The sequence below is a fragment of the Gasterosteus aculeatus genome, chromosome X, assembly GCF_964276395.1.
Source record: "Gasterosteus aculeatus chromosome X, fGasAcu3.hap1.1, whole genome shotgun sequence".
NCBI lineage: Eukaryota > Metazoa > Chordata > Actinopteri > Perciformes > Gasterosteidae > Gasterosteus > Gasterosteus aculeatus.
Window position 1 is genome coordinate 12,770,718 of NC_135698.1, and position 14,712 is coordinate 12,785,429.

Sequence of the window (14,712 nt, forward strand, 5' to 3'; positions counted from 1 at the left end):
AAATACTTTCTAATGGTTCCCTGACCACGATTCATCATTATTAAGTCTTGGGTTAATAATAAAATAGATCTAGCCTCGCTTACCTTAATTAAATACCCCATAACTGACATTAAAATTGTGTTGGTGTATTAACTGTTGCCTGATTAGTATTAGTTGTTGCCACAACTCACCGACTGCCGCTGGTGGGAATGGTTACATATTAAATCCAACGAAGAAGAAAAAAAGAGGCGTCAACTTCCGGATTTCAAAAGTTTGAGAGCAACGAACAACGGCGCTGCGCTGAAACGACGCAGGGTAACTAACGTTGTGTACAACCCGATGAATCAATGGTAATATGTGAGGCATACTGCGCCGGTATATATGTATTATAGCTATGCCGTCGTACTGTTATATACCCGCCTTATTGTTGTCTTACCTGGTAATAGGGTAAAATAACTAGTTAGCGTTAACTTAACATGTGTGAACGTAACGTTCGAGCATAGGTTCTTTTTCAACATCAACGTCCAAATGGGTCGAGTTCAATCAAGCTAACGTTAGATTTCGTTTCGTCTGACCGTGTTGAAGCGTTAAAATGTTTATATTCTTAAGAATATCGCGTTAGTAGTCAGACTTTACTCTCAAATGTCCCGCTCCACTCGGCGCCCAACCAAAGCCAACTGAGATCCAAATTGATTTTCATCAAATGCATTCTTCTGATATCCGAACGCATACTGACTATTATTGAAAGATGGAAAAAAGTGGCTTGTTTTTGCAGGATTAGTTGCAGAAACTACCGTTATAAGTAGCTAATTGTTACACGTTTACACTATAGTTGACGCTCGTTTTTTTTGCCGTTTATGTTGTCAGTGTTGCGTGCTGAGATGTCATCGCCTGCGACACCTCACAGGTAAGCTCACACAGGCGACAGGACAGACATTTCTGTCTCACCAGAGAAGGATTTAATGCTTTTAAAGCTAATCTCCCTGAATCCTGTGTCAATCTGTTCACCCACTGTTACAATCCTAAATTTTATCACACGTGTATTTAATCTTAAGTTCTTAAGTGGTTTTAAATTCCACGGTAATCATTCAAATAGTGAATGTCTCACCATTTGTCAAATTAGCTGCAGAAACTGAACATGGCAGGTGTTTTCATCTCTTTTTCTTTTTCCCGCAGAGCCAACATGCGGACCCCTGGTCGAGAACCTGACTCCCCACTTCCCCCCATCCATGAGCGGCTAGCGTACCTGCGGCCCTCCAGGGAGCTGCTTGAGTTCTACAGAGAGAAGATTGCCCAGTTTGACGGAGAACATGAGGACTTACTGCAGATGCTGGACAAGTACAAAGGCATCACAGAAGACCAGGTAAGACACAACCAGAAGTGTTTTTTTAGGGAGTACCTGAGTGTGTTTTCCTGTTGTAACTCTCTCACCAACCTGCATATCCTCACAGCATAAATTGCAGTGGGAAGTACGACAGCGTGAGGGAGAGATTGCAGAGCTGCAAAGCGCTCTGAGTGACATGCAGGTCTACCTTTTCCAGGAGAGGGAACAGTCTCTACGGCTTTACGCAGAAAATGACAGACTAAAGATCAGGTTGGTGCACTGTTGATGATGAGCGTTGACATGTGAAAAGCGCAGGTGTAATTGATCATACAAATAGGGGTTTCTTTGCATCTACGTGTTCCAGATCCATGACCCTGGTATTGTGCATGTTTGATTAGGGATCCAGTTATTGGGACACTTAAGCAGAGCTTATGACTAGAACATTTAAAAGGGAAGTTTGGCTTGGAAATTACAATTTTACAAGCGTACCTTTTTGAAATACGGATTTTACTGGTAAAATGTTTCCCAGTAACTCCCGTACATGGATTCCACCATAAATATTATTGCATGCCTTGTAGTTATACATTAGCCTTTCATAAGTTGACTAACAAAAGAAATGCTTGCTGTTTAGAAAAGGCCTATTAGATGTCAATCTAATAACCATAGTAATAACCATTGGACACACTGCTGCAAGTTATTTCATATTATTTAAAGCCTGTACACACCAATTAGATATCCTTACATTTTTGTTCACATGACTGTAGATGTACAAACTGAGGTGAAATCATTCTAGGAGAACCGCAGTGTGGGTGCGCATTGCCTTTAATGTCCGTCTTTGGTATTTCACTTGTGTATATAAATCACTTACTGTTTTCACAGAGAGTTGGAGGACAGAAAAAAAATCCAGCACCTTCTAGCCTTGGTGGGTCCTGATACAGGGGAGATCACATATTTCCACCAAGAGCCTCCTCACAAGGTACAGCACACGTTTCCCTCATTGTTGACCTTCCTCACAGCAGAAGTCTTGACTTGTCAAACACATTAATCCCCTTAATAAATGCTGACTAACACCTGAGATGGGGTGTATCTGATCAGTTCCACCTGTATTTCCAGTAAAAAAAGTATATTTTTTTCTTCATTGTCAGACATAAATATCTTCCATATACAAGCAAGCTGACAAAAAAAATGGTCATTGCTTGTTACTAGCAACAATAACCTATTCTGTGAGACGGATATTATGTTGTCTGGTTTGCTGCTTCATGACTACGGCTACTTTTATGTCTGATGCAGCTACTTTTATGTCCAACAGTGACTCCACCAACCTTTGCATGCACACTTGAAGGACTCGTTCAGATATACGTCAACTACAACACAATTAAATCAAGTTGCTCACTGTCAATTGATTCTGTGCCATCAGAGAAAACATGTTTTAAAGACTGCTATACTTCGTTTCAGGTCACTATCAAACAGAAGATCACGGAGTCCAGATTTGAGGAAAATCTCAACCTACGGCCAACACAGTTGAGACCTGCTGCAAACAGGAAAGGTTTGCAAAAGCCTTTTCTAAATTTGTTCAGTGATTTTTAGAAAAATCTTAATATAATTATTCTTGTTGTATTCCTTTATTCAACAAAAAGGCCTTTTTGGAATAATGTCAGTATCTGTAAACGCAGGAACAATTTTCCTTGTGAAATTTGAGAACTTGACATGCAATAAAAATAATAATAACTGAACTTCTACAGACAAAAAGTGCCACCCTGATTTAATTTCTGTTTAAGGAGAGAGTGGCAGGAGAACTAAGTCAGCCGACGGGTTAATTCGAGAGAGCCTGGAACAATACAAGAATGATAACCAGACGTTGTTACTACAGGTAGGAAACGTTTCCCTCCTGTACTCTCCTGTTTCTACGGCGTTTGTGACGAGTGCGCCAAGCTGATATTTTCCATCGCTCATGTTTACAGGTGGAGGCTCTGCAGGCTCAGATGGAGGAACAAACGCGTTTGGCCAAAGAGCAAGTGGAGTCCCTGCTGGAGGATCGACGGATTCAAGCTGAGGAAGCCGAGGCCCAACGGCAGAGGGATCAGGAGCGAATCCCGGCTCTTACCGACAAGTGGGACCAAACTACCGAGTGTATTTTAGGAATGACGCTCCTTCAACTCCCCTTTTTCCTCCCAGTGTGTAACTCTCACCTCCTCTGACCTCAGGCTCCAGCGAACCCAGAACCTCTTGTATGAGAGCACCAGAGATTTCTTACAGCTAAAGTTTGACACACGGGCTCATGAGAAGGGCTGGATGGTGGAAAAGGACCGGCTGCTGAGGGAGCTGGACTCCTGCCACAACCGCCTGAGGAGGTCTGGATCTACCGGCGCGGAGGCGGGCCGAACGTGGCAGCCCAGCAGCAGCACGGCCCTGCTCCTCCCGAGGGTTCAGCCGGAGTTCCAGCAGGCGCGCAAGGAGGAGCTTAAAGTAATATTTCTTACTCTGAAGGAACTAAAAAGTAACAATTTTTCTTTTTTAAAATTTAACTTCAATCAATCATCATCAGGCATTGCAGGAGGATCTGAAGCAAGCCCACCGGCTGGCAGAGATGTACCGGGAGCAGTGCGTTACATTGGAGACAGAACTGTCCCAAATCAGAGAGGAGGGGGATGTAGGCAGGGAAATATTCAAGGTACCGTGGTCTAAGTTGGGAAAGTCTTCACAGACCTCTCCGATTGGTCATATTTGATTGCAGCGTTACTTGTCGTCGATGTTTTCGTCTTACCAAAATCTGAACGTGTGCAGGAGCGTTCAGACAAAATGGCCAAGCGTCTTCAGCTGATGACGCAGCGCTATGAGGCGCTGGAGAAGAGGAGGGCCATGGAGGTGGAGGGCTTCAAGACAGATCTCAAGCACCTCAGACAGAAATTCAAAGACGTGGAAAAACAACTCCTCAAGGTAAAAGGACTTTATAGTCAACCAGTGTCTTTATTGTCTCTTCCATAATATCTGTTTGTTCTGATCATTAGTAAAAAAAATGCCATGTGTTTTGGGCTGTGTTTTTTATGTTTTTCATTTCAATAATGAACACAAAACACAACACAGAAAATAATGTGATGTAAATGTTTCATATGTTATTATTTAAACAAAACAAGATGAGAAATAATTTAACTACCGTCTCCTCCAGCCGGGCATACTGCTGATGTAATAGTTAGAAATGCATCAGGTCTTTGTGAATCTACTGTTTCAGGTTACTCTTGATATCAGACCCAACCAGGACTTGGCCATTCTGCATGAGGTACGCCAGACCAACGGCCGCACCAAGAAGGTTCAGGGTGAGCTGATGACGCTGAAGGCCAAGATCTATGGGCTTGAAAACCAGCTGAGGTTCAGCTGAGCATTGGACTGTGGCGTCGACTGTCTGCCTGTCAAGGATGGTCGATGTGAGGTTTATGGCTGTGTTTGTGCCACTGTGAACATTACTGAAATGTGATGATTATGTGAATGTTATTTCTATTTTGTACTTTGTACTAATAAAGCTGTTCTGCTTTAACAATTTTGAGTGAATGAGCAAGGATATTTATGTAATGAATTCTGGGAATAGCAGAGGCTTCTTCACAGCAGACATCTGGAATTGTGATAGCAGGAAAACCACAGGTTTTATGAACGACTAACGATAGATCTATTCTCCAGTGTCCCACATAAGCCATGACAGTTTGACGTGGACTGAATCAAAAACGTTAAACTGAAGCATCTACATGCTAAACTCAGCCGTCCTTTTATTTTATGGGTTTGTCTAATTTGTTTTTATATATATATATATATATAGTATTTGTTGACTTTAACACAGGCCAAATTAAGATGGTTAAAGACCTATTTAATATTCCTACAAACTACAGTTAGAAATAAGCCAAATGGGTTAATTTCTACAGAAATGTATGCAGCTTATTAGATAGTGGTATCTATGCTTGCATATGTTTATGATTAACAGAATAGGACACAGATATTGTATTCAACAGAAACCAAAAAGTAACAGCCTGCCCTTTTTAAAAATGTAAGAAAATGTTAAACGTTTTTCTTTGGGGAAAAAAAACATGTTGTGATAAGTTATGAAATGAAAGGGCATAATTTCATTAATATCTACGTTAAACACTACTTTTGAAGTTCACTATGAAAGGCCAATGCTGCAAAAGGAGGAATAGAAGAAAATAGAAATGGTAAGGAGCTGAGTGATGCATAACGCAGCCACAAGGTGCTAGACCAGGGCCATAAATCCTGCCAGTACAGAATCATTCATGAGCCAATTTCCTAATAATTTCCGATTCAATTTGAAAGGAAATGGTCAATGGATACCAGCTAATTTCTCTTCAGAATAATAGCACACGTTGGAGTGCAACTGAGAAAATAATGGGACATTCTGATACAGTATTTAAAAATTAAGGGTTTTGAAGGGGTTTTATTCTGAAATTCTAAACAATGTCTGGTTATAATCTGAGGTCAATCCCGAATGCAGCAAATCCATTCATATGACCTTATAGTTTAGGAATTGAATGTTGTCTATTGTGTCATTTTGTAGTCATACTGGTGTGTGCATTCTTCGTTTATATTATTCAGTAACTATTCACAAAATTGACAAAAACATATAAGAATAAAATAAAACAGGCATATAAGAATAAAATAAAATATAAAAATAAATTATTTTGATACATCAACAATTCATTGATGATTCATTTCATTCTACTATATTCACTTTACACAGACAGACATTGAACAGAGAGCGGTGGCCTCCTGTTCATACCTTTGAATAGTAAAAACAGTTGAGTTTCAGTTTGATTAGCGAGGGATTCGCTTTCATTTCTTCAAAAAAACTCCACCGTAAACAGCCGCGGTGTTTCCGGTGAGCGGCCGGCTCTGCGCATGCGCAGCCCCCCTCTACCAGAGGTTACGCTGTCGAGCGATGGCAGCTACACGTGAGGGGTTGAATAGTGCGCGTTACTGTTAGAGGCACCATGACCCACTTCTTACCCACTTACCGACAGCTCGGCTGCAGTGTCGCTTTTTCGCTCTTTTATTGTCTTTCGTTCAGCCGCCTGCTTGAAAAAAAAAACCACGCGCAGCTCTAAGAAATGCAGAGAATAAGGTCTCTGAAAGCTGGCTGGCAACTGCTGAAGTCGAGCTGCGGAGGAGCAGCAAAACAAGTAAACACCTCGGCGTCGACCTCACGAGATTACAGCCACGTAAGTGGATGCTGTTTTCCAACTTTATTTCATTCAAGTCAAGCACGGAAGACGTTAAGAAAACGAGCAGCTGTTTTGACAGCTGTTTCCACACAGACGCTTTCATAACCTTCAGTTATTACCATCTCATTCAATGCAGGTCCCTCCCCGGGGCCCCGGCTCCTTCGGGCTCCTCTTCGACATCGATGGGGTGCTGGTGCGGGGCAGGACGCTGATCCCTGAAGCCAAGCAGTGCTTTAGGAACCTGGTGGACCGTGATGGGAAGTACAAGGTGCCCGTGGTATTTGTCACAAACGCAGGCAACTGCATGAGGCAGAACAAGGCCGAGCATCTGTCCCATTTGCTGGAGGTGGAGGTAAATGTGAAACTTTAAAACGTGTCTTCGGTTGGCTTTGTTGGCATGAATCTTTTTTTTTATTATTTCCTCAGGTGTCTCCGGATCAGGTGGTGCTGTCCCATAGTCCTTTGCGAATGTTCACCCAGTTCCACAAAATGCGTGTTCTGGTGTCCGGACAGGGCCCTATCGTGGAGGTCGCACACAAGTATCCTGTCTAAAGAGTCCCGTGTTCTGCAATCCGTCCGGATTTTGACCTCAAAATGCGCATGTTCTGTTTGTTCAGTGTAATTTGTAACTTTGCTATCAGTATTTCATCAGAACCCTTTGTTTCCTTCGCTGTTCAGCCGTCTCATTTAAGCCCTTCCACGGATTCCTTGCTTCTATTATGTCTTCTGTTGTTATAACCCAGCAAACGAGTTGCAGAATGAAAAGTCCCATCGAAAGTGTTTCTTTACTGTTTACTTTAACACGTCAAACCTCAGCCTGGGCTTTCAGGACGTCGTTACCATAGATATGCTCCGAGAGGCGTACGCTCTTCTAGACGTCGTGGATCACGCCAGAAGGCCCAAAGACGGTGTAAGAAGTGTCAACGTTTAGGCCAGTTTATCATCAGTTCAGCTGAGGGAGGAGTCTTATCGGTTGGTTTAATGTCTTACAGATTCCCTCCACCAAAGGCTTACCACCAATAGACGGTATTTTTCCTAATGTATAATAATCGAATAACCATCTAGAAACAACGCAAGTATGGCTGTCTGTGATGGTCTTTGCTTCGTTGCCCCGTTCCTACAGCGGTCATTTTATTTGGTGAGCCAATCAGATGGGAGACCAACCTCCAGCTTATTGTTGACGTGCTCCATACAAACGGGAGACCGGGCGACGCCTGGAGCACCATGCGGTACCCTCACATCCCGGTGCTGGCCTGTAACATGGACCTGCTGTGGATGGCCGAGGCGAAGAACCCCAGGTACAGTGTGTGTGTGTGTGTGTGTGTGTGTGTGTGTGTGCGCCCACCCTGAAACATTATTGGTACTAAAGGTCCCTGTCTCATAGGTTTGGACACGGCATGTTCCTGGTGTGCTTAGAGAGCCTGTACAAGAAGGCCACAGGCTACGACCTGAAGTACGAGGCTCTGATCGGTAAACCCAGTGTGGTGACGTATAACTACGCTGAGCTGCTGGTCAGTCAGCAGGCTGAGAGGCTCGGCTGGACCACGCCTGTGAAGAGACTCTATGCAATAGGGTTAGTGACACACACCTTACACCTCAGAATCGTAATGTTTGTCCTGTTCTCCAACACAAAAATGTGGATTTTTTTTATTTTTATAGAGATAACCCCATGTCTGACATATACGGCGCCAACCTCTACAACCACTACCTCCAGGCTTCCCAGCGCACCAAGGCCCAGATGAAGGCTGAGGGTGGCGCAGGAGGCGTAGACGGCCCAGAAATGACTACGGCAGAGCTGGGCGGAGGATCGGTCGTGTTGGGGGCGGGGGAGGACCTCCCAGAGGGGTGCAGCTCCATCCTGGTGTGCACGGGCGTGTACAGCAGAGACCAGCAGGAGGTGCCCTCGCAGCATGCAGTCGGCGAGCGGCGCGTCTTCCACGGGCACAGGGACTTCCGCTTTGACCCCGGCCTCACGCAGCCCTCCTTCGTGGTGGAGGATGTGAAGGAGGCGGTGGAGCTGGTGTTTCAGCAGGAAGGCTGGCCCCTGGAGTAGGACTTCTTAAAGATCTACGCTGCTGGTTTTCACAGGGTTCAGTGGCGTTGTTCCTCGATGCGTTTGCCATAGAATCAGCAGCGAAAATCCCAAAAGGTTACGCCTGTTTTTAGTCCATCGTACATGGTATTTGGTCACAGACTGCTGCACTATTTTTATTATTGTACACACAAAAGGCCCCTACCTAATACCCTTAAACTGTATGTCAACAACTCAAGTTTATCAAGACGGACATCGTGTCCTTTCCTGCCTTTGTACGGCGCTGCCTTCTCTCTTTTTTGAATGCACTGAAGTCTAAGCGTTGAGTTACATGCATTTTTAAGACAATCAGATTATTATAGTATTAGATTATATATTATTATAGTATCTATGTGGATGAGACACATAGTTCAAAGTTAAACTGGAGGACATTGGCATGAATGCAAGAAGAGCTCTATTGAAGAAACACCTGATGGTTTGCACAGCCGTCTACCCAACTGGGTTATTTCCCCTTCAGAAATAAAAGACACAAAAACTTGTCAAGTGAAAAATTCTGTATATTGTTGTAATTTCTTAGTACAGAGCTGTCGAGCAGAGGGTCTGTGTGTGATGCTGGGGTCGCTATCACATTCAGCAGCTCTTATCAGTACTACAAACTGTATAAATATTAGAAGTCAAAATATGTACAAAACTTTCCCACACACAATATGCAACAATATACAGGCAAGACTTAAACAACTGACACCACATTTAAAACAGTTCTTCAACAACACACTCAGCACCTGCACTTTGTGTCTGGAGACGCGGCGCCATGGACCGGGTGGGAGCTGTTACTCAGCATGAATTGCGGCGAGCTCTGGGGAGCCTCCTCTGCGATGGACATGCCGTTGCGGGCCAGCAGCTCCTGGGCCATGAGGACGAAGGCTGCCTCCACGTTCTGGGCCTCCTTGGCGGAGGTTTCCAGAGCAGCCAGCACGCCGTTGTTCTCCGCCAGAGTGCACGCGTCCTCGAACAACACCTGCCTCTTAGCCTGAAGGTCTGACTTATTACCTGCGAGGATTTATTAATATTCACCAACATTACAAGACTGTTCTTATTTTTTCAAAAGCATTTAACTCATTTATTTAGCATTTTAGTGTCATTCTGCTTACCAATGAGGATCAGCACCACGCTGGAAGCTCCAAACTGCTCCACCTCCCTGATCCAGTGGGGAACAGATTCGAATGTGCTGTGGCGTGTGATGTCATAGACCACCATGGCCCCGTGGGCGCTGCGGTAGTAGCTTTGAGTTATGGTGCGGAAACGCTCCTGTCCTGCTGTGTCCCACACCTGCATCTGCAATGACGACACAAAACACAACTTCAGCCCAGTGTGACTTAGTGTGTGTCGAGTGCAAAATCATTCAGACGTGTTTTTGTGTGCAGAACTCTTAACAAATAAGTTTAACACACCCAGAAGGCTAACACACAGATGATGTCATGCTAAAGAAGAAGCCAACCACTCCCCTTATATCTATCATATCTACTTTTAGATAAGAGAAAGGAAAGTAACACCTCTAAACAGGCTTTTCTTAATACATCAAAAATGCAGCAATGATTAAATCAAATGATCCCTGAGATGAATGTGGAATGTAAGAGTAGAGTGCATGTCACATACCTTCACCTTCTTGCCATCAATGTCCAGGGTGCGAACAGTAAAATCCACACCTATGGTATTTTGCTGCTTCTCGATGAATATGCCAGACTTGAAGTTCTGGACCACGCAGGTCTTCCCCACATCTGAGTCTCCAACCAGGATGATTTTGAAAAGGAAGTCGAAAGAGTCCTCGATGTCGGGCCCCGCGGGCTGCATGGTGGGAGCAGGGATATGTGTACACAGAAAACACACACACACACAAGCAGAAACACTAGATCCTGGATCATCTGTGCCTCTATGCAATGGAACTGGTTCCTTCTAAGTTGTGTCAATAAAAAACTGACAGCGTTTAGAGAAACGGCAGTCTTGGAAAGTGATGCAGTCGGGTTCCCAGTTCAGGTGGCTCCAGATGAATATGCGTGATCCAAAGGTAAAGTTGTCCCATTATAAAATAATCTCCATGTTAAACAACAGTTTTTTTTCTAAGATTTTGCTCCGTCTGTCATTTTAAAGCTCATTCACAAACTCTACTCTCCTGGAATGTAATACCAGCATCCAAAAAGTAGCGTTTTTCTTCATCCCGTGCCTGTTTCCATTTCAACGCCGCACGACCGGACATAATCGTGAAGTCTTGTAGTCAATCTTCGTCTGCTTATTTGTGTACTGTGACTCTTTCTGCCCTCTACAAAGATAGACACGCCCCTTACCTGTCTCGATAGGTGTGATCTCAAACTGCCGGCCCACTTGCACCACTGCATCTTGGGATATGGATTTTTGAATTTGTATTCCGGCTCTGTACTAGTGCACAATACCTGGAAGAGGCAGGAATTAAAACTCAATGATCTGTAACGCTATTTACTGACAAAGTGACTGGCTCCAAAGTGGACCTGCAGGGTTAGACAAATGTAGAAACGCCGCTCCACTTTGTAACTTACTATATTAGTTTGACCTCTAGCTACACAGTTGGGAGTTGGCCACAGCGCTGCAGGTTGAGTTTAAACAGTTCTGCACCTCATTATGAATTCAGGTTTTGCTCACGTGTGCAAACACTCCTGAGCAAACAGCTTAAAGTGCTCCTGCAATTTAACTTCTCCTGACAGAATGTTAACACACATTTGTCTTAACAGCTGTCCTTTGGACCCAATAATGTTATTTGTACGTTTTTAAAGTCCTACGCCGCTAACCCCTTGACGACCACTGCCAACCAACACATTCCACAGCACTCAAGAGACCATTAGCACAAGGGAAACAACGACACATTGAAAGAGCATAGTTTACACTTTCATAGTGCCGTGATAATAAAGGTGTAATAGAAATCATTTTACCTCAGGCTGCATACATTGATATCACAGTGCGATGCTAACACAGAATGAGCACACTGCCCTGAACCAGTCTCTCTCTCTTTCCAACCCCCCCGACTCGTTCTGTCGTCATCTCGGCCCACAGATGAACAAGGCACAGCTGGACACAGAACAATGTGTGCGTGTGAGGGCCACTTGACCGAGCCGCGTCTATCTTTGGCTGTGACCACCAGCCACCATCTTCCTGTTGTGTGGCTGTGACTGATTAAATGCCATGACATGTGGTTTTGTGATGGAACAAATGAGAAGAGCACAACAGGGGAACATTTTTGATAATGTCTCTTTTTTATGCAAATAGCAAATTGATCAAATGTACAAGATAAAACTGAATAAACTTTAGGCCTGTCTAACCACAACAACATTTATGCTATCCCCAAAATGCAGACCTCCTTATATACAAATTAATTTGAGCTAATGCAACATTGCTCCAGTGTACAAAAATAAAGATATTACAGCTAAACTACCACATTCATATTAAGGAACAGAGACATTTCTGTGATTCAGCAGTCTCGTCTCAGGAGCTTTGTTGGAGTGGATGACTGGTGATGAAATCATATTTGATCCGTAACTAAGCCGGCGCGTGAGTCGCAGACCTCGGCCTGCCGTGTCATCTTCTCTGTGCTGCGCTGGCACAGTTCATCAGCCTGAAAGCGGTGCTGGGGCTTTGTTGGCATTTTTGTTGTTTCTGGAGTTTCTTGGCAGAAGTCTTATTTGGTGTTATTTCCTGAGGAGGGACGTGAATGGGCTTCCAGGGGATTGGGTTGTAGAAGCTGGGGGATGCGCGTGATGTGTCGTAGGGACCTGGAAGAAATCAAAGCAATAGAATACTGATACATAACAAATATTAGCTGGCCAAACGAAATGAAGGAATACAATGACATCTGATTTGCCCTAAGGCGAACCTTGAATACTTATACTGCTCACACTTGATCAATTATATGGTGTGAGTTAGACCAAGATGGAGTACGCCCCGTTAATATTTGCCAGATGACTTAGATGACCTTACCTGTTGGGTAGCAAGGTGATTTGGGACTTGCCCTGCTCTTTTCGTTGGTTTTAGCCAGCCAGTCCTTAAACTTCTCCTCTGCCCTCTTGTGGCGCTCTCGCTCCTGCGCCTCCTTCAGGGCAGCCGCCTCCTGTCAAGGTAATTGGATCTATCAGAATTGCTCTGCTTCATTAAAAGCTGAATACCGGATGAAAAAATAATCAACATTACTTTCTCCTTCTTTTCTAATTCTATTTTTTCTTGATTCTTCTTCTGCAGCCAGACTTTGTACTTTTGTTGAGCTTTCTGTTCAGTCTGCCTCTGTTTCTCCAGCTGCCTCTGTATCTCTTCCTCCTCCTTGCTCAGTTTTATGAGGTAATCCTGCTTCTCCTGGAATTGCATGAAAAACCAAATAACAGAGAGGTCAGCATTTGATAGTGTAGCATTACTGTACTTTACAGTTTTACTGACTTAAGTAGCCAGAGCCTACCTGTTTCATTTTCATCTGTAGCCATTCTTGGATCTTCTCTTCCATGACTATCCTTTTCTGTTCCCGCTCCCGTTCTTCTTGTTCTTTTTTTTTCTTCCTTAACTGCTCCTAATGTTTTTAATAAATGGGTACAAAATGTTGTACTGAGTCAGACAAAATGCAATAAGAAGAAAAAATATTTTCAATGCATTGTATTTGATAAAAGGGAGAAAAAAAACTATGCCTGGCTGAATGTACACAATACGAGAAATGTAAATAACAAAAGTAACAACTGCTGCAGAAATACAGAGATATAAATGTGATCTGAGTTTTGCCTCATCTGCTTGTTTTTCCAGTTTGAAACGGTCTTCTTTGGCCTTGTTCACCAGCCACATCTCCCACGCACTGAGAAAGGGTCCACGCGAGGCCCCCGAAGCATCCGGCAGCCGCACCGAAGGGCTTCTTGGTAGCTCACATCTGTAACACAACGATAAAACATTATACACGTTCTCCTGCTTGGTTTTAAACTTAAAAGATGCCACCCTCCACTGGTATTTTTTTAAATGATTTTTCTTGTCTCTGCTGAGAAACAGGCCGGTGACGCCCAACAGATGCTATTTATACTTTATGCTCGTGTGTACTTTCTGATGTGCCTCGTTTCCTCGGTTTTCTGTGTAATAAATAAAGAGGAAAGACGCCTGCTCGCCTGGCCGGGGAACCGCTGGGTCCGGAGGGCTCGCTCCGTCCGGGGGAGGTCAGCTGAGCCGGGCTGCGCTCCAGGTCTTCGTCGCTGTCAAAACTGTCGTGGTAGATGGGAGAAAGCAGAGAGAACGTGTCTTCGTCGTCGGTCAGGACGCCGTCGTCGCCGTCCAAGCTCTTGGGCGGGTTGAAGTCTTTCCCCGCGGCCGTTTTGACGGGCGTCGAGCTGAAGCCTTCGGACACGGAGGCAGGACAGTTCGGCATCCTCCCTCCAGACATGCTGCTGAAAACGCAACACATGAGAATGTTTTAGCTTTAGTTTGTTGTGTAATATCATCCGAGCATATGCAACGTCTCAGTAAGACAAACTACACCAACGTGGCTTACTAACGCTCATCTCAACAGCTCGTTCAAACGGTTAGCAAAGTGGGGCTAACGTTAGCACCCAAAGGAACTTAACGTTAGCTTGGATATTATCTAACGTGCTACGAAGGTTTAGAACTAACTATTATTCAAGGTTGCTCCGCAGTCTATGCGTGCGGTGTCTCTCGCTAATGGAATAACTACGAACATTTGGTAAATAACCTTTTTCGCAGATAATTGAAGAAAAGTTTCGCTGTTGTCTTTTTCACCAACGCTGGAACTTGCAACTTTTTTCCCATGATACACCGCGTCCCGAAGCTGGCCTGTAACCATAGTGACGCCCGACAAAAAGAGTCTGTACCTCGTCTGCTGCAAAAACTTTATAGCATTTTATCTAAATAAATGGCTCAATATACGAAAGGGAATAATATAAGGGGCTTGTTATATAACTCATTACCCTCTTTGATTTAAATTGTATTATCGCTACTTTCATTTATAATAAATGGATATTTGAATGGAACCTGATTGGAGGTGCAGCTTATAAGCTTATGGTTGTTTTGTGAATTCTGACTGATAATACATTTTCAATGCTAGAAATGAAACTGACCATTAGGAATTCTGTCATTCGATTTTCCATCCAATATAA

At 43.9% G+C, this 14,712-nt stretch overlaps 4 protein-coding genes across 8 annotated transcripts; 2 read left to right on the forward strand and 2 right to left on the reverse strand.

The window, feature by feature from the left end:
- The first annotated feature begins 181 nt into the window (after nt 1-181).
- ccdc77 (coiled-coil domain containing 77) lies at nt 182-4,838 on the forward strand. 3 transcript variants are annotated; one of them, XM_040161981.2, is made up of 12 exons: nt 182-329; nt 847-886; nt 1,156-1,342; nt 1,431-1,573; nt 2,183-2,279; nt 2,759-2,849; nt 3,082-3,173; nt 3,265-3,413; nt 3,508-3,769; nt 3,849-3,974; nt 4,088-4,240; nt 4,533-4,838. In XM_040161981.2, the coding sequence occupies exons 2-12, from the start codon at nt 861-863 to the stop codon at nt 4,677-4,679; spliced, it is 1,473 nt and encodes a 490-aa protein (XP_040017915.2). In that variant the 5' UTR covers nt 182-329; nt 847-860; the 3' UTR covers nt 4,680-4,838. The 3 variants fall into 3 exon arrangements, with proteins under 3 accessions (XP_040017915.2, XP_040017916.2, XP_077938930.1); XM_040161982.2 differs by having other exon boundaries at nt 186-294; XM_078082804.1 differs by having other exon boundaries at nt 238-329; nt 1,521-1,573.
- Nucleotides 4,839-6,194: 1,356 nt separating this feature from the next.
- On the forward strand, nt 6,195-9,105 carry hdhd5 (haloacid dehalogenase like hydrolase domain containing 5). Of its 2 annotated transcripts, none has more exons than XM_040163217.2 (8): nt 6,195-6,519; nt 6,659-6,874; nt 6,949-7,061; nt 7,339-7,432; nt 7,515-7,548; nt 7,646-7,820; nt 7,907-8,095; nt 8,182-9,105. In XM_040163217.2, the coding sequence occupies exons 1-8, from the start codon at nt 6,409-6,411 to the stop codon at nt 8,573-8,575; spliced, it is 1,326 nt and encodes a 441-aa protein (XP_040019151.1). In that variant the 5' UTR covers nt 6,195-6,408; the 3' UTR covers nt 8,576-9,105. The 2 variants fall into 2 exon arrangements, with proteins under 2 accessions (XP_040019151.1, XP_077938932.1); XM_078082806.1 differs by having other exon boundaries at nt 6,206-6,480.
- Nucleotides 8,341-11,663, reverse strand: rab19 (RAB19, member RAS oncogene family). Its single transcript, XM_040163220.2, has 5 exons — nt 11,515-11,663; nt 10,897-11,001; nt 10,211-10,399; nt 9,706-9,889; nt 8,341-9,604 (listed from the first exon to the last, which is right to left on the reverse strand). Exons 1-5 carry the CDS (start codon nt 11,524-11,526, stop codon nt 9,330-9,332), a joined length of 765 nt encoding a protein of 254 aa, XP_040019154.2. The 5' UTR covers nt 11,527-11,663; the 3' UTR covers nt 8,341-9,329.
- A 153-nt stretch (nt 11,664-11,816) lies between these two features.
- ccdc34 (coiled-coil domain containing 34) lies at nt 11,817-14,454 on the reverse strand. Of its 2 annotated transcripts, none has more exons than XM_040163218.2 (7): nt 14,289-14,454; nt 13,711-13,986; nt 13,340-13,481; nt 13,026-13,133; nt 12,767-12,925; nt 12,557-12,686; nt 11,817-12,351 (listed from the first exon to the last, which is right to left on the reverse strand). In XM_040163218.2, exons 1-7 carry the CDS (start codon nt 14,363-14,365, stop codon nt 12,158-12,160), a joined length of 1,086 nt encoding a protein of 361 aa, XP_040019152.1. In that variant the 5' UTR covers nt 14,366-14,454; the 3' UTR covers nt 11,817-12,157. The 2 variants fall into 2 exon arrangements, with proteins under 2 accessions (XP_040019152.1, XP_040019153.1); XM_040163219.2 differs by having other exon boundaries at nt 13,711-13,983; nt 14,289-14,424.
- Between the last annotated feature and the right edge of the window lie 258 nt (nt 14,455-14,712).